Genomic DNA, 20163 nt, shown 5'->3' on the forward strand with positions numbered 1-20163 from the left:
TAAAAATCGGAGCAAAAATGGACAAATATGCAAAATCCGAGGTCTACTGAACAAGAATATATATACTTTATGGGGTCGAAAACGTCTCCTTCAAACTTACAAACTTCTACCCAAAATATAATACCCTCTGCAAGGGTACAAAAAACAAGATTGGAAAATTCATTTTTTAAAACCAATCGTTTTGTTGCATTTTTTTCTGCATAAACAAAAACCGCTTCCGGGAAGAGTTTTCATATTTTTTAACTTTAAGTATTACATTTGAAAAATCAAAAGCAATCTTTAAAAAAATTTTTAATTCAAACTTCCTAGATGGCGTTTTTTTTTTTGAATTTTTAAGTAAAAAAAATGAATTACCGATCATTTTTGGCGAATATACAGTTTACAGCTATTTTTAATAGAGTTCCAGCAATGTCTTTACCACCAATACAATAACCGATAGTATCGGCTATACAAATTATTCGATTTTATTTAAATGACACTTAATCATATATAAAAGGTTTGAATTAAATCTGTCCAGTTTTTTTTTTAAATCGCAAATGTTGTTGATTTTTTTATGCCGTCTGTAACCGTACTAACACACTTTCAAATGTTTATTGGAAAATTATCTTCAGTAATGAAATCCATGAACTATTTGCATACTAAAATTTATATATAGTGACATATCCATAGTTCCACATATATCTATGTCCATACGCCCACTCACTTACACACACATACACCATCCCAGACCTTTATAGTAGTTTAGATGGTGAGAACGATGTAGGAAAGGACAAGACCGCAGTAAAATGCCTTAGTCCACCATCAGTTAAAAAGGAGATTGAAGAGGATAAGACCACATTAGAATGCCTTAATCCGCCCTTATCAAAGGACCAATCATTTAATTTTGCCATTAATAATGAATCAAAAGAATGCAATGAATACAGATTAGAACATTTGAATGAGGAAGAAAAAGAAAATTTAAAGAAGGTTTTATTTGAATACAGTGACATGTCCATACGCCCACACACTTACACATACACCATCCCAGAATTCACCCTTCAGATAACCTTGGTACGCCACCAGCCAATATCTAATTGCAAATGTACCCAGGCTTTAGACTAAACATCCAGAACGAATCAAATTACATTATCAGTTCGCTCTCCGGTCCACACTTTTCGGACCCTCAATGGAAAATTACCATGAGAAAGAATCCCCAAAAGATTTAGACTAAACAATCGGATTGAGTCACCGGTGCATTATCAATCAACAATCCAAAGGGCAATTTTAAAACTCACTCTAATTGAGTGCTCAGAACCGAGGTATGATCATCAAAGAAGTTTAAGTTAAGAAGCGAGTTCAGTTTGAGACTTGTCAAAAGACAGTCAGTGTTCTTCCAAATAAAAAAATATTGTAACCAGTTTAAAATTAAATTAAATAAATTTTTTTTTTATATTAAACTTATGGTGCAAACATTTTATTGGCGCAGCCGGTAGGATCTTGAAGTCATTTTAAAAGTCATCGGTACTGATCAACTAAAGGATATTACTATACGACTAGTTTGTCCTGATCAGCGAACAATCCGTGAATATACAAAACGACAAATATCGAGATCCGCTAAAGAAGAATAAGAAACTAAAATAAAAATCCAATTCGGTCAATACGCGCTTGAAATTTAAAAAAAGTGTCAATATTGAAAACAAAATATAAACATGGCAAACCCACCAGTGCTACTGCAGTTGTCTGAGCTGCATCTGAATCAGCTTATCGGACTAATCAAAGAGCTACCTTATTTCGACGGCAACCCATCGGAATTAAGTCGCTATATTGCCAGAGTAGAGTACTTACTGCAACTTTACCCTACTCAAGATGTTCGCCAAACCCACATCATCTATGGAGCCATTGAGAGGACCATCGTCGATTCCGCGCAAGCAGTCATCGATGCAAGTCGAATACATGGGGAACAGCAAAAGTGGCCCTAATTAAAGCTTTCAAGGATCACAGGCCATACTAGGACATCATACAGCACGTTCGTGACACCCCATACCAAGGAAGCATCAGTAAGTTCGTAAACGAACTAAAATCCCGATCATCAAATGTACACAATAAGTTAGAACTAGAATCAGATCCAACAGACAGGCTTATTTACACAAGCTCCTTAAACAAAACAATTAGGGATTGTATCGAAAGGAAACTTCCTGATAGATTGTATACTTTCTTGTCCAAAAAAGATATTACAACAATCTAAAAGAAGCAGCAATGATTCTAGGTCACTGGGATGCAGACCCTTTTGATAATTATAAACCCAGGCGCAACGATAGTCGAAGGAATTCGGGAAATACACATCAAAATTATTATTATCAAAGAAACAATTCCCACTCTTATAGTTATCCAAGAAACAACAATAATAATTATTCAAGGAACAATAATAATTCAAATTCAACAACTTCTCAAAGTTCACCAAATAGAAATCAAATTCCCCCTCAAAATCAGGGAAATTATCAAGAGTGTAGGAGGAACTTAGATCAAGGTAGGGCCCAAAACCCCTTATATTTCCAAGCATCAACTTCCAATAATTCTCCGAATACACCTGTTAAAAGACAAAGAGAGAGTTATGTTAGGTTAGGTTAGGTGAGCATGGTTGGGGATTATAAACTAATCCCCTCACTTAGGCCGCCATGGGCCCCTTGTGATACCATATGATCTCAGAAAAGATCCATTTCCCTAGCTCATGGGTTATTGGGTTTCTCGAACCAGTTGGTTCTTTTCAGAAAACAAAGGAGTTTGGGTATGCTGGTGCCTTGTATGGCTGCAAGGTTTGGAAGCGTGTAGCTTCCAAGTGTTTGAAAACGTTTGAGGTTGTGTGCTAGGCAGAAGCACAGGAGGTGTTCAATGTTCTCCTCTTCTTCTGTTTACATCTGTTTACAGCTGCGACAGTAGTCGTAGCTGCTGAGTCCTAGCCTGCGCGCGTGTGTCCTTAAAAGACAATGGCCCATGAGGGCATAAATTAGGTGGAACTGTCTGCCCTGTTACATTGTAAGAGGGTTTTGGTTCTTTTCGGATTATAGTTACCCCAGGTAAGCCTGGAGGTGTGGCATGTTGAGATCGTATTCCAATGGTTGTTGGAGAGTGTGTACAATCTTTGCTTGAGGAGAAGCTTGCAGGTAGCTATGGGCATGCCCACCGTGTCCTTATCGCGAAGGATGTCGGTGGTTGTCCCTTGTCTTGCTAGTTCGTCCGCTATGCAGTTGCCTTCAATGTTACGGTGTCCAGGCACCCAAATGAGGCTGATTCTGAGATGAGTGGCCATCTCGTTCAGAGATTTGCGGCATTCAGAGATAGTAAGTGAGTTAGTTGAGTAGGAGTCGAGGGCCCTGAGGGCTGCTTGACTGTCCGAAAAGATGAAGATGTCTGTGTTTTAGTGTTTTTTGTTGTATCCAGGTAAGACATGGCTTCCTGGATTGTCATCACTTCCGCTTGGAAGACACTACAGTATTCTGGTAGTCGAAAGGAGACTTTTATGTCTAGTTCAGGCGAGAAAACTCCCCCTCCTGTTTGCAAGTTAAGCTTGGAGCCATCCGTGTATATGTTGACGGCGTTCTCAATCTGGTGAGGGAGGTGGTCCCATTCTGAGCGGGTGGGTATGAGAACCTTATAAGTTTTTTCGAAGTTGACTGTGGGTAGGACGTAGTCTGTTCTGTGTGGTATATAACGCTGGTTTGTAAGTATACGGGAGTGACCTGATGAACCTGTTGACCAGGCCGACGCTTCGCGGAGCCTCAGCGCCGTTGCTGATGCCCACCTTTTGGCAAGCAGGTCTAGAGGTTCTAGGTCAAGAATTGTATTCAATGCTTCAGTGGCGGTTGTGCGAAGCGCCCCACTTATGCAGAGTTCTGCGCTTCTTTGGATCTTGTGCAGATTCTTTAGGTTGCAATTCTTTTCTAGGGAGTGCCACCAGACGATGATTCCATAGAGGAGTATGGGTCTGACGAGTGTATAGCCAGTGAACTATTACGGGAGAGAAGCCCCACTTTCTCCCTATAGCTTTTTTACAAGCAAAGAGTGCTATGGCCGCTTTGTGTGTGCGGTCCGCGATGTTCTCTGCCCAGAGGAGTTTCTTGTCTAGGATGACGCCTAAATACTTTGCTTGGTTGCTAAGAGTAAGGCGAGTTTGGAGTAGTTTTGGGAGAGTTAGACTTGGTATCTTATACTTCCTTGTAAATAAAACTAATTCTGTCTTTTCTGGGTTGACACCCAGTCCGCAGCGCACTGTCCACCTTGAGAGTGAGGATAGGGTTGTCTCCATCAGGTTGCATAGCGTTTGAGGAAATTTTCCTTGCATTAGGATAACCACGTCGTCCGCATAGGCCACCACTTTTGTTCCCGCTTCCTCTAGAAGTGATAGAAGTTTATTAACAACTGTAACCCATAGCAGAGGGGAAAGTACACCGCCTTGCGGTGTTCCTCTACTAACGTTCCTAGTCGATTGTACTGATCCCATAGTGGAGTATACTACCCTACTGGTGAGTATGGTGTGAATGAGTCCCACTATAGGACGCTCAATGCCTAGTTCCGTCATAGCGCCAGTGATAGCCGTTGGGGTGACATTGTTGAAAGCGCCTTCTATGTCTAGGAAGGCTGCCAGGGAGTATTCCTTGTTATGGAACCCTCTCTCTATATAAGATACTAGGGAGTGAAGGGCAGTATCTGTTGATCTGCCTTTACGGTACGCATGTAAACTAGGGTTGGTAGTTAGTCTGATGTGTGTGTCAATTAGCCTTTCCATGGTCTTTAACAAGAAGGAGGAGAGGCTTATTGGACGGAAGTCCTTAGGAGAGGTGTGAGAGGGCTTGCCGGCCTTTGGTATAAACATTACTTTAATGTCCAGCCATCTGGATGGTATGTGATTCAGTGCCAGACAGCCGTGGAATATGACCGTCAGCCATGGAAGGGTAGTATCTATTGTTCGTTGAAGTTGTGCAGGAAAAAGCCGTCAGGGCCAGGTGATTTGAAGGGCTTAAAAGAGTTAATCGCCCATTTGATGCGTTCAGGGTTTGAAATGTTGTCTATGCTCTGCTCGTCGAGGCTCTCCACTAAATGGAGGTCCTCTACTGCTTGCGTGTTATAAGGGGAGGTGGGTGTCTAGCAGGAGTTCTAAAGTTTCCTGGCTGTTTCCCGTCCAGGTGTCTTCATTGGTTTTTAGGTATCCAACGGTTACTGGAGATTTTGCTAAGATTCTTCTGAGCCTGGACGCTTCCGCTGTAGATTCTATGCTACTGCAGAAGTTGGCCCATTCTCTTCGCTTTGAAGCTCTAATTTCCTTTTTGTAATGGCTTAGCTTCGTATGGTACGTGTTCCAGAAAGCCTCGCTGTTGCTATATTTAGCTCTGTTAAAATGACTTCTGCAGTCGCTTTTAAGGGCCGCTAGGGTAGTGTTCCACCAAGGCGGTTTGTGTTTTGTTTTGACTGTTCTGCTTGGGCAGGCCTTTTTAATGGACTGAAAGTAGGGTCATTACCTTTGTTGCAGATTAATAAGTTGGATTGAAGGAGATAGTCATAAAGTAACTCACCCCTTTCCTTCGTATTTGTACTTCCCCATTGTGTGTGGTGTGAGTTGGCGTCTCCACCCAGGATGAGTTCCTTAGATGAGTATGTTTATATGAGTTGTTGTGTTATGATGTTTGGTAGTGGCCCCTCTTGGTCATGAGCCAGGTAAAACGATGATATGGTGTGATGTGTGTGAGTTTAGCTCCAGCCTGACCGTGGTAAGGTCGCCTTCGCTAAACTGTGGGATTAGAAATGTATTAAAGTGTGTCTTAGTGAGAATGCAGGTCCTAGGTTTACCCTTACCCTTAATGTGAAAAAGCTTGTATGTGGGGGTTGATAAGCCACAGATGTTGTCACCAACAATCCATGGCTCTTGGATGAGGACTATGTCTATTTTGCCCGTTGCCAGGCGGGTGAGTGACAGAGAGAGAGAGTGACAGTGCACAGAATAGAATGGACGTAAATTTTCAGCAAACTGCCTCGGATACAGAAAGTGTTGCCCATATGTCAGAGTAATGATTAAGGGAAAACTTCTTAGAGCTATGATAGATACAGGGTCATCTATCAATATAATGACGCAGAATTTTGGAAATAATGAGGAACAAGATGAATAATTAAAAGTATTCACAATAAATGGGTCAATGGAATTAAATAAAAGTATTACATTACATTAGAAAATCTGTCCAGTTAAACAAAAATTTTAATTACATAAATTTTCTGAAAATTATGACTTTTTAATAGGCAGAGATTATTTGAAAGAAAGTAAAGCAAAAATAAATTACGAAGAAGAGACAGTGACGTTAGGAGATACATTACTTTGTATAAAATATGGTGAGAACGATGTAGAAAAGGACAAGACCGCAGTAAAATGCCTTAGTCCACCATCAGTTAAAAAGGAGATTGAAGAGGATAAGACCGCATTAGAATGCCTTAATCCACCCTTATCAAAGGACCAAAGGACCAATTTCGCCATAAATAATGAATTAAAAGAATGTAATGAATACAGATTAGAACATTTGAACGAGGAAGAGAGAGAAAATTTAAAGAAAGTTTTATTTGAATACAATGACATTCAGTACAAGGAAGGTGAGAATTTGACTTTTACAAGTACTATTAAACATTCAATACAAACAAAACATGAAGACCCAGTATATAGGAAGCCATATAAATACCATCAAACCTTTGATGAAGAAGTTAATAAACAAATAAATGAAATGATTAAACAGGGAATAATTCGTAAATCAAAATCTCCCTATTGGTTACCCACTTGGATAGTTCTAAAACTGAGCGATGCATCAGGCAAAATGAAGTTAAGATTAGTAGTGGATTACAGAAATTTAAACAAGAAAGAAAGCTAGCTTCGGCCAGCCGAAGCTTATATACCCTTGCAGATCGTTCCTATTAACTTACAAATCGCAAAAATTTTAAATTTCGTATTATTTTAATATTATTTTTTCTATCCTTCCCTATTGCAGCTATATAATATAGTCGTCCGATTTTTGTTAAATTTAATTCAAAACTCTGAAATATTAAAAAAATCATAACCTAGAGTATAAGAGAATACAATAAAAACCAACGGAGCTATAATTTGTTTCCAATTAATTTCCCATTAATTCTTCGATCGTTCCTATGGCAGCTATATGATATAGTCGTCCGATTTTGATAAAATGAAAATTGAAATTCGGAAATATTTAAAAAGAGTCATGTTCTAAAGTAGAAGAGAACACAATAAAAACCAAAAAAGCTAAAATTTATTTCTGTGTAACTTTCCCATTAATTTTCCGATCGTTCCTATGGCAGCTATATGATATAGTCGTCCGATTTTCAAAATATTTTATTCGAAATTCTGAAATTTTAAAAAATAATATTTCCAAGAGTAGAAGGTTTTATTTCAAAAAACACCGAAGCTAGAATTTTTTTAACGTTTCCTTCCTATGGGATCTATAAGATATAGTTATCCGATCCGGTTGGTTCCGACTTATATACTACCTGCAATAGAAAGAAAACTTTTGGGAAAGTTTCATCGCGATAGCTTCAAAACTGAGAGACTAGTTTGCGTAGAAACGGACGGACAGACGGACATGGCTAGATCGACTCGTCTAGTGATGCTGATCAAGAATATATATACTTTATGGGGTCGGAAACGTCTCCTTCACTGTGTTGCAAACTTCTGACTGAAATCATAATATCCTCTGCAAGGGTATAATGAGATCACTATCAATGATAAGTTTCCGATACCCAGAATGGATGAAATATTAGACAAATTGGGAAGATGCCAATATTTCAATACCATTGATTTAGCCAAAGGATTCCACCAAATTCAAATGGAACCAGAATCAATAGCTAAAAAAGCATTCTCAACAAAACACGGTCATTACGAATACACACGAATGCCATTTGGTCTTAAAAACGCCCCCGCCAATTTTCAAAGATGTACGAACAAATTATTAGAGGATTTAATCTATACAGATTTTTTGGAATATCTAGATGATATTATAATTATTTCCACTTCATTGGAAGAACACATTTTATCATTGAAAAAGGTATTTCAAAAATTACGTGATGCAAATTTAAAATTACAACTAGACAAATGTAAATTCATGAAAAAGGAAACAGAATTTTTAGGCCACGTAGTGACTACTACAGGTATTAAACCAAAATCCAAAAAAGATAAGAGCCATTATAAATTTTCCAATACCAAAATCTCCAAAAGAAATTAAATCATTTCTAGGATTGTGTGGATTTTATCGAAAATTCATACCAGACTTTGCACATATCGTAAGGCCAATGACAGTGAAATTAAAGAAAGGCGCCACAATCAATACTAAAGACAAACCTTACATAGAAGCATTTAAAAAAATGAAAGTTTTAATTACCTCAGACCCAATTTTAATTTATCCCGACTTTAATAAACCATTTTCTCTAACAACGGACGCAAGTAACATGGCTATAGGAGCAGTACTGTCACAAAATCATAAACCAATCTGTTATGCTAGCAGAACTCTTAATGAGCACGAAATAAATTACGCGACTATTGAAAAAGAACTTTTAGCAATCGTATGGGCTACCAAATATTTTAGATCATATTTATTCGGTAGGTCATTAGAAATATTAAGCGACCATAAACCTCTATTCTGGCTGAATAATATAAAAGAACCAAATATGAAACTACAACGGTGGAAAATAAAATTAAACGAATTTGATTATCAAATTAAATATTTGCCAGGTAAAGAAAATTATGTTGCTGACGCTTTATCCAGGACCAAAATAGGAGAAAATATGTTTACAGATGATATTGAGGAAAATGTACTAGAAGAGACAGCCAGTAGTGGAAACGCAACAGCACACAGTGCTCAAGAAGATAACCAGAACTATATTTCTATAACTGAGAGACCATTTAATTATTTTTCCCGACGAATTGAAGTAATTAAAGGAGATGAAGATAAAACAGAAGTAACGCATTATTTCCACAAATTAAAAATTCAAATTATTTATAAAGAAATGACGGAAACTTTAGCAAAAGAGATAATTAAAGAATACCTATGTACCAAGAAGAGCGCAATATATTTCCATAAAGATTCAGATTTCCTTATATTCCAAAAAGCGTATGTGGAAATTATAAATTCAAGTCATTTGACGAAATTAGTAAGATGTACGGCAAGACTTGAAGACATACTGACATACGCAGATTTTAAAGAAAAAATATTGAAACGTCACAAAGACCTTATACATCCAGGAATCGAAAAAACTACTAAATGGTTTAGAGAAAAATATTACTTCCCTGATTATCAAAAATTAATTCAGAATATAATAAATGAATGTGCTAAAACGGAACATAGAAATACCAAATTGACATTCGAACTTACACCAGAAATTCAAAATATAAGAGAGAAATTTGTCATGGATTTTTATATGGTGGGTAACCAACAATTTTTATCATGTATCGACGTTTACTCAAAATTTGCTACTTTAGTAGAAGTCACAAGTAGGGATTGGTTAGAAGCTAAAAGAGCTATCATGAAAGTATTTAACGAAATGGGAAAACCACAAGAAATCAAAGCAGATAAGAATTCAGCATTTATGTGTGTAGCTTTACACAATTGGTTAAACTCAGAAGGAGTACAAATTCAAGTAACAACAAGTAAAAACGGTATATCGGACGTAGAAAGATTTCATAAAATGGTAAATGAGAAGCTGAGAATCATAGGAAGTGAACCGGATATTGAAAATAGGTATACCAAATTTGAATTAATTCTGTATATTTATAATCAAATAAAAACACCTCTTAACGAGGTAAAAAACTAGTGACGATCGCACCTTCAACATACAAAAGTTCTGATATCAACATTTGTGACGAAAAATTATTACACTCGTCATTAAAAAGACTTTCTAATATTTTCTCATTCGGCCCGCCCTAGCAAACTATTCCAGCCTTTTTCCCTTCACAGGCATTTTCTATTGCAGCGTGCCGAATGAATATTAGATTAGATATCGTTAAGAGGTGTTTTTATTTGATATCAGAAGTTTTTGTTTGTTTACATTTGCTCTCATAGGAGCTAAATATACATTTAAATTTAAATTGGTCAATCATAATTTGTATTTAAACAAATTAAGTTAAAAAGGCGTTTAAGTATTTCAAAATACCTTTTAGCTTCAGTAGTGTACAACTTACGAACTAAAAAAATTTAGCTTCTTTAGCTTTTTTCCCGCCAAAGCAGCGGGTTTTTCCAAAAGTCGTAAAACAAAAGTTTCCTATTTGGAACTCCTTAAAACAATTGAAATGATTCCATGACCCTTAAATACAGTTTGGACACGCACATACTAAATTCAATGCTTTGGCTGCGTAAGTTGTTTTGACCTGGCAAAAGTGGCTATTTTCGTTTCTGAATAACTTTTAAACGCGATTTTTTACATAATCATGATATATACCAAAATTTAAGGAATCTCAAGGGCTATACAGTTTAAAGTTGTAAGGAAAATCGTTAGAGCCGTTTTTGAGAAAATTAAAAAAAAGCTAAAAAAAAGTTTAAACAAATTTTCTTTTGTTCATATCTTTTTAACTATTACATTTACACAAATTGCATATAGAAGGCGTTTATAGCATTTAAAAATACCTTTCAAACGAGAGTCAACACGAGTCTGTAGCTTTAGTAGTATAGAAGTTACGGCTTTCCGAATTTTAGCTATATATAGCTGTTTTCCCGCTAAACTAGCGGGTTTTTCCAAAAGTGGTAGAACAAAAGATTTTTTATATCGATGTGATGAACGTCATGTCAAATTTTGAGAACTTAAAAAATATATTTTGGACAACTGGACAAACTGACAAACAGAATTAAATTTTCATTTTGGGAAGAAGAAGAAAATCTTATTTTGGCTAAACCTTTTGAACGGAGGGTCGGATTTTATCATACCCGCGGGTATTTTTAATAGGAACACAACTAAAACATTGCGAGGGGGCATTTATCCCCACCGGCCCCAACAGCTCCAAATTTCTAAATTTGCACTTTTTCACTTTCACCGCTCTCTCTCCCAATCCAATTGGTTTTCTTAAAGTCTTGGTATGCAATCCTTTAAGTTTTTGCAATACCTTTTGATTGGTGTATTACTCATTACGATCTGACTATCACAGCAGATTTTCATTTCTTCGTGTATGTAGGGGAGAGGTCTGTAAGTTGAGACACCTTTTGTTTTTCGTCTCCCATTTGGACATTCGCTTTTGAAACTTCACGTGTTAGGTACCGATCGAAAGGTTAGTCTATTAGCTTAATAAAAAACAAAAAAAATATTTTTTTTCCTTAGGAAAAACTGAAAAATTTTTTTTTTTTAAAAGTCCCAAGAAACGACATTTTGAAAAAGAGGTCTGTAAGTTGAGACACTTTTAAAAGTCAATAATACTTACACAAAAAGTACTCCAAACTATAAGGAACTATTTATTTATGTTAATTTAATCAATTTTAGTTCGTCCTAAATTATTTACCATCCATTTTTTAAGAACTTAGACCAAATAACAATCAAAATCAAACGGCTCTTTGAACATTCACTTTTCCCCTAATATCAAAGAAATGTACTGGCAGAAAGCGACCTCTGTTGGCCTAAGGCATTTTTGTATGAAAAACGGGTGTCTCAACTTACACGCTCAAAGTGTCTCAACTTACACAAAATGGGATGTTTCGGGAAAAAATTAATAACTTTTGTTCTGACTGTCACATTAAGCTGATTTTTTTTTTAATCAGTTAACAGTTAATATACTAATGCTTTAAATCTCTTACCAAGTTAATTTAAGGACGTTGTTAATTTTAAATGGAATTTTGAAAAAAGTAGACAAAAACTTTTTTGGTGCAAAATGGTACGAGACTCTCACAGCATAAATCTGGCTAGAGCCTGGCTTATAATGTTTTCCCCAAAAGTTTTGTCACTAAAAAAGACTACAAAAAAAAAAATAAAAACAAGAGAGAACGCTATAGTCGGGTTGTTGTCCCGACTATCTAATACCCGTCACTCAGCGAAAGGGAGTGCGAACGCTGTGTCGGGTTGGTGTCCCGACTAATAATCCTAACTCAGCTAAAGGGAGTGCGAGGGAGATAGATATATAATTTTTGATTGCGTATAACTTTTTAATGAATGGTCCGATTTAAAAAATGTCTTCTACATTTCGATAGGTATAAATATACACAACATTGCATTTATACTTCTCGGAAATCTTTAAAGATGTGGGCGCAGGACCCATTTTAAAATCGTTAGTGGGCGATTGTGGGCGTTAGAGGGGGCGTGGCGCTCGGCTAAAATAAACTTGCGCTGCGTAGGAAGCCAAAGAATATGTGTGGGAAATCTCAACCTTCTAGCTTTTGTAGTTTCTGAGATCTCAGCGTTCATACAGACGGACAGACAGACAGACAGACAGACAGACAGACAGACAGACGGACAGACGGACATGGCTAGATCGACTCGGCTAGTGACCCTGATCAAGAATATATATACTTTATGGGGTCGGAAACGCTTCCTTCTAGCTATTACATACTTTTGCACGAATCTAGTATACCCTTTTACTCTACGAGTAACGGGTATAAACATTTTCTTAGTGGAAAAGTTTTGAGAAAATTGAGTGTCTCAACTTACAGACTGTCTCAACCTACAGACCTCTCCCCTATAGTAGTCGCCTTCGCACACTCTCCTGGTGCGCTTCGTCACTACATGGACTGCCGTCCATAGTGATCATAAAACAAACAAGAGAGAGCGCTATAGTCGAGTGCCTCGACTATTAGATACCCGTTACTCAGCTAAACAACTTAATAGAAATATGCCTTCTTATATGTTTTTCGCCGCTCGATTTTTACCCAGGGATCTCTTTTTAGAAGAGGCTTTCTAGAACTTTCAATTCTGCCTAGCACATCTTTCGTCTCTCTCTAGCGCAGGTGGATGCACTTGTGAAAAACGCATACGAGCAAAATAAATAATTTAAAATTTGCATTAACATAATGTGAATTAGAGTGACCACAGAAAAAAAGGCAGATTTTTTACAATGCCATTTCCTAGATGGCGCTAGTGTATATTGTATTGCGCCATCTACCGCCAGATATTGGTACTACTGGTCATGAAAGGCGGAAATGTAGGCGCTGGCCAGGTTTAAGCGTTTATTGGGTTTGTGGGCGTTAGAGTGGGCGTGGCAATTTTTTACTTGGCCAATCGATAGGTATTGACGAAGCGAATACATATCAGTCCCTTTTTTAATAATAGCTTCAAAACTGTGGGCGTTAGAGGGGGCGTGGCACCTTTTTGAAACAAACTTGCGCTGCGTAGGAGCTCCTAGAATCTGCATGCAAAATGCCAATCTTCTAGCTTTTATAGTTTCGGAGATCTCAGCGTTCATACGGACAGACAGACAGACAGACAGACAGACAGACAGACGGACAGACAGACGGACAGACGGACATGTCTAGATCGACTCGGCTAGTGATCCTGATCAAGAATATATATACTTTATGGGGTCGGAAACGCTTCCTCCTAGCTGTTACATATTTTTGCACGAATACAATATACCCTTTTACTCTACGAGTAACGGGTATTAACATAATGCTACAAATCAAGTACCAGCCAACATATTTATGTATGCAGGAACCCCTGATTACGGTACACAAGAAAAGAAAAAAAATATAATTAAAAAGCTTAATGAAAAACGTCATGATTACGAAATAGACACAAAATATAGACAAGCACCTTTAGTAAATTCCAAAACTACAAATCCATTTAAGAAGACAGGAACCTTGAGAAAAATTGACGAAAAACATTTTGAGGAATCAAATAGGGGAAGAAAGATTATTCATTATAAATCGAAAATTAAAAAGAAGAAAAAAATTAATAAAAGTAAAGACGATGATAATTCCAGGCAAGCAGAAGAAAATGAACGGACCCAACAACAACAACTTAATGAAAACAATGACCTTCTCCATAATACTAACAACTATAATTCAACTAACAATCGGGCAGAGCATTGAAATAAACTCCATTAAGGCCCAAAATGGATATCTTGTATTTAAAACAGGATCAATAGATATACCGATTAATTATGAATATCATTAGGCTTAGTACTCAACCCAACAAAAAGTCGTCCAAAACAAAAAACTTCATATGAAAAACAACGTCAAAAAATTTTGTTTCATATGAAGTTTTTGTTTTGGACGACTTTTTGTTGGGTTGAGTACTAGCCCTTATCTAAGTGTAAACATAACAAAAATGAATTTAATGACGTAATACAAATCCGATATCTAGTAGAAAAACTTAAAAGAGAAATTAACGGAATTACATTAGCAAAACGCAGTAAGGGAGGTTTATTCAATATTGTAGGTTCAGTATATAAATACCTATTCAGAACATTAGACCAAGATGATAAAGATGAGATGGAAGAAAAAATTAATAATTTAGTAGATACTAGTGTTCAGAACACCGATTTAAATATGATTATCGATGTCATAAATAAGTGAATTGAAGTAATCAATAAATTAAAGGCAGACGGAGAAAGGGAACAACAAGCCAGCGTTTTAATATTTAATCTACAACACTTTACGTAGAAGATATCGAATTAGGGATGCAACTGACAAGATTAGGTTTATTCAATCCAAAATTATTAAAACATGATTATTTAAAAAACGTGAACCCTGAGAAATTGTTGAAAATCAAAACTTGGCTTAAAACAGACACAAATGAAATTTTGATCATTTCCCATATTCCTTCAGAGATAGTTAAATCGCCCGTTTTTGAAATTATTCCTTATCCCGATGAAAGCAATAATATTTTAACAGAAAATATATATATTAATATATTCGACAAATATTTTTTATACGATGATAAAGTATTTAACAAAGAAACAGGAAAAATTGTATTTGACAAATGTATAAATGGAATAATTAAACAAGAAAATACTGAATGCAAGTATACCAAAACATATACAAATTTCCAAATTAATTATGTTGAACCAAATATTTTATTGACATGGAATATCCCTAAAACATTATTAAATCAAAATTGCATTAATAAAGAAATTTCTATAGTTGGAAGTAACCGTTCAGCAACATGTTACAGAATTTTCAAATATCGTCAAAAAACTTTCAGAAGTTGGAATTTCTCTGAACGAGGAGTTATTTGTGATTATGTTGTTGGCAAGTCTTCCACCGTCATATGAAAATTTTGTTGTTGCGTTGGAAGCCCGAGATGATTTACCATCGTTCACCGTTATAAAAACCAAACTAATGGAAGAGGCGGATAGGCGAAAGAGTAATGACAGAAATGAAAGTGCGCAGGCGTTTGCAGTTAGATCTGCTGCGAAGAGGAAAGGCGACGGCGACCAAAATCGAGACAGAACGAATAACGGATCTGGAAAGTACAGCCGGAATAATGTAAAGTGCTGGAAATGCGGGAAGAGAGGACACTTTGCCGCTCAATGTCGCAATCGCAGTGAGACCGAAACCAGGAGCGAATATGAGCCAAGAGAACAAGAAAAGCTTCGAAAATCGAGCTTTTGCGGGAATAGCTACGAGACAGAGTATAACGTAATCAACATGATGCGGGACAGCGAAATACAGATTCCGGAGACGGTTCATGACGCCATGGGGAGCGCACAAGCAGATCATTGGATGTCAGCAATTCAGGAGGAGTATGAAATCATACTTGGCAGAAGGTTAAGCTTCCAGCAGGCGAGAGGGTAATAGGGTGCAAATGGATGTTCCCCCTGAAGAGGAATCAAGCAGGCGAAATCGAGCGCTACAAGGCGAGTTTGGTAGCAAAAGGATGCAGCCAAAAGTTTGGAATTGATTACCAAGAAACTTATTCTCCTGTCGTTCGTTTTTCAACGATACGAATGGTATTGGCTATGGCGGTCGAACACGAGCTACATGTGCATCAACTGGACGTGTCAACAGCCTATTTAAACAGTAACCTGGAGGAAGAAGTATACATGAGGCAACCAGATCAGTTTAAGGATGGGTCAAATAACGTACTAAAGCTACAGAAATAATTGTACGGCTTAAAACGAGCCGGTCGTGTCTGGAATACAGAATTAAACAACGTTCTTAATAAGATGGGCTACAAGGCGTGTGTTAGCGAGCCATGCTTATACGTGAAGACCACTGACGAGAAGACCATCAACGTAATAGCCGTTTACGTCGATGATCTCCTGCTGGCTTCTTCAAACCTTGGTGAGGTGGTTAAATCTAAAAGGGAAATTTCATCTTACTTCCAGGTCGATAAAGGTCCTGTTTCAGATTTTTTGGGACTTGAAATCGAGCGCGACGGTGATACAGGGGCCATACTAATGGGTCAACGAAAACACATCACATCACATCACATTTTAAAGAAGTTTGGCATGAGCGAATGTCGGACTGTGTCAACACCTTTGGAACCAAACTTTCAAGTTGATCGCGTCAGCGAAAGGTGCAGGCGAGTTGACGTGAAGGAATATCAATCAATAATAGGCTCACTGATGTATCTTGCCCTGTCATCACGCCCGGATATTTTACACTCCGTCTGCAAAATGTCGCAGAGAAATGTTAACCCTCACAGTGAGCATTTATCAGTTGTCAAACATATTTTACGCTATTTACAAACAACGGTTGACCTGAGGATAAAATATGTGAAGACGGATCTGGATATTTGTGGTTAGTCAGATGCCGACTGGGCTAGCGATGCAAGCGATCGTAGGTCATATACCGGATATACATTTATGTGGGGTGGTTCTGCTTTTTCTTGGGCATCAAAGAAGCAGAAATCTATCGCACTAAGCAGTACAGAAGCCGAATATGTGGCGATGTCGGAGACCACAAAAGAAGCAATTTATATAAGTAAACTTATCAATGAAATGAAACTGTTTTTTGGTCTTCAACCTGTATTAATACATGGCGACAGTTTAAGCGCAATTAATCTTGTAAAAAATACAGTTTTTCATGCAAGAAGCAAACACATAGATATTAAGTACCATCACATTAGGAAATGCTATGAAGAAGAACTTATTGATTTAAAATATTGTCCAACAAATGAAATGGTAGCAGATATACTTACAAAGAATTTGCAAAAGATAAATCATATGAAATGTACTAGATTACTTGGACTACAATAATGTAAAGTTGCAAGTATTGAAGAGGAGTGTTGATTTGGCAATACTAGCTAAACATTATATGTACGGCAACACTGCCTAACTTATGGTATTCTCTCTACCTCTCAATAAAACAGTCGCTTATGAACATCAACACGAAGTGGTTCACATTTACTTGGTTTTCACGGGCTAGTATTCCACTGAGCGATTTAACCTCCAACATAGATTACACACAGAGCGTTTACGTAAATAACAATGTGACAAAATTAGAACCATTATCTTATATTCAAAGAGATAATAGAATCACACACAAAATATTATAATGTATTCCAAATAATCACTTTAACAACTTTTGTAATCATTACACAGGCCGACAAAATGTGACATGGGTCGGTGTCCAGGCCTGCCACCATTTTATTTCGATAAATAAGGCTTTTCTAAGCATAAGTTGCCACTTAGCGGTATCTTTAATTTAAAAAAATAAGAAATTTTCTTCTTCTTTTGGGATATGTCTTCAAGAGTGGTTAACCAATTTTGGTAATCTTTTCGGAATTAAATAGTTACATGTCTCTTTTATTCGGTCGTTTTGGAAAATTCAATCCAACTCAACCAGAAGAGAAGGTGGGCGCATTCAAAATTTTAAAGTCACAGCTAAGTTTAAAAATCTTCATTTGTGAACAGCGTTTAAAATTAAATAAAAATATTTTCTTCCACGATGCATTTTTGATCCAAAGACACCCTATGTCCTTATTTTTTAGGACACTCATCAGGTTTTTGTGAATTGTTTTGGAATTTTTAAAATTGTTTTTCTTACTTCCTTCACAATGACAATTTACAAACAGTGCCCAAACCTGATACAATTTTAAATATAATAATTCTAAACGATCTAAGTAGTTTTGCTTTGAATATAACCACATGAGCGTAGCCTACTAATCTTTGGGGGCTGAAATGCTTGAAGTGTAATCCCCTCCAGCTTTTAGCTTACGCCCATGTATAAATATTTTTAAAGCAAGGGTCACTTGTTCTCAAAAATAGTTATGAGTTACGTAAAATAGTGACAGGTTTGGGCACTGTTTGTGAATCGTCACTGTGAGGGAAGTATGAAGAACCATTTTAAAAATTTCAAAACAATTCACAAAAACCTGATGAGTGTCCTAAACAGTAAGGACATAAGGAGTCTATGGATCAAAAATGCATTGTAGAAGAAAATATTTTTATTTAATTTTTAAACGCTGCACTATGTGAAAAAAGTAAATTTTTTGGCATAAAATAAACTTATTTTACAAATTATTTTTAAAAATAAAATATATTTTGCGAATTTACATACCCTAATTAGCCAAGAACAGTTATCTAAGATTTTTTACTAGCAACACTATAGGGTTGATAAACGAACAAAGTCAGCTGTTTGATTGACTTTGTTTTGTGCGTAAATTAGTGAAAAATCTTTGCAAATTTTCAGTGCTTGTTTTGTGGAGCAACAAAATGGTTTATTATTTCTGATCATGTCAAATCGTAGCAAAGGTATTTATAAATGTATCTTAGATTACATGTTTTGATTATTATGGCTTGTTGTCCAACTGTGAACTGTTTTAAATGTGTATCTTTTTAGCTTAAAACTAACAAGTTTGTTTGTGTTCCGTGGTGTACAACTTATAAATGGCACAAAGTTGCAAAAAGGTAAAAACGCAAAGTTATTACCAAATGTATCCTTAATATCGCAAAACTAATCATTTTTGCAACTTTTTGCACGTTTCTTAAAAAAAAAGACTTAAGTCCAGCAACTTATAAACATAAAAAATTTTTTTTTAAATAAAAAAACAATCTAAGTGGCTTTTATTAATCTTAAAAATTGAATTCATGGAAAGGGACAATTCAAATGAAAATCCTGGCTGCAAAGGACTCAAAAATAAAGAAGCTGGACCTCGTTAAAGCTAAAATTGGCATCTGCTCTTAGGTAATATTTCCCTTTTCTTGTACATGTTAGCAATTTTTTTTTTGACAAATTTTAAAAATTAACGTAAACCGAAATTATTTTACCGTCTTACCAATACAAATACAATTTTTTAAAATCCCTGCCAATTAATTTAAATATGCGGCGTGGGCGGTGGATGAAAACAATGGTCCGATTCAAAAACCGAAATTACAGCTTTATCTTAATAGTATATATACAAAATTTCTAAATTGTATCTCTAAAACTAGAGTTTATGCCAAAAAAATAGACTTTTTTCCCCTAGTGCATTCGATTTCGCGTCGCTTGTGAACGGTTGTGTTTACCATTGTGCTCTGAGTTTTTGTTTTATATTGTGTTATTTCCGCAAGTATTTTGTGTTTATTTACTAACAAAGTTTAGCCTAACAATCGTGTTAGTGATTTTCATAGATCTCCCAGATTACGCGTACGTGGTTATAGTTATTTTAACATTTCCATTTGATTTATTTAATTTCTTGGCTTTGTTAGTGTAATTTGCACACTATAAATTGGCTCTTATATTCTCTCTCTTACTCTTACTCTCTCTCTCTCTCTGCCGCTCTATTATAACTGTAATTTCACTCTCTCTGAACCTGCCGAATTTCTTGTAGACCTATTCTCATAGTCTCTCTCTCTCTTGCTTGCTTGACATTTAACTGTTCGTGCGTTGAGTTGTTTTTGGTGCCCCACAAGCCACGCTCAGTCGATAGAAGCCTTTTCTCTCGCGCTCTCTTTCGATTTAATTCGCGATCTCGCGCTCTTATACTTTTTGTGTTTTTGTGATTTTGTGGTTTTGGAATTTGATCCCAGTGCCAAATTTACTTGAGGTATTTTTTTATACTTTTATATACTTTTTATTTTATTCTCTTTATTCTCTAACGTATTTTTCTTATAATGACTCTTATCTGTACTAAGAAAAATTGTAGGACTGCATCTAATGACCCTTTTGTTTACTGTTGGCTCTGCGAAGCAATGATGCATTCTAAATGTGCAGGATTTACTGGCAGAGTTAAAGACTTTATTGAAATGCGGATTGGTCTCATGTGGGTATGTGAGCACTGCAGGGATTTGGCAGTTGAGATGAGCAGCTT

The 20163-nt window shown here is 36.4% G+C and overlaps 1 protein-coding gene across 1 annotated transcript; it reads right to left on the reverse strand.

Annotated features, from left to right (window-relative positions):
- Nucleotides 1-2932: 2932 nt before the first annotated feature.
- On the reverse strand, nucleotides 2933-4555 carry LOC123002437 (uncharacterized). The gene is made up of 5 exons (XM_044392604.1): nucleotides 4498-4555; nucleotides 4254-4368; nucleotides 3468-3961; nucleotides 3049-3387; nucleotides 2933-2952 (listed from the first exon to the last, which is right to left on the reverse strand). The coding sequence occupies exons 1-5, from the start codon at nucleotides 4553-4555 to the stop codon at nucleotides 2933-2935; spliced, it is 1026 nt and encodes a 341-aa protein (XP_044248539.1).
- Between the last annotated feature and the right edge of the window lie 15608 nt (nucleotides 4556-20163).

Source organism: Drosophila takahashii, chromosome 3L (genome assembly GCF_030179915.1).
Source record: "Drosophila takahashii strain IR98-3 E-12201 chromosome 3L, DtakHiC1v2, whole genome shotgun sequence".
In the NCBI taxonomy this organism is placed as follows: Eukaryota; Metazoa; Arthropoda; class Insecta; order Diptera; family Drosophilidae; genus Drosophila; species Drosophila takahashii.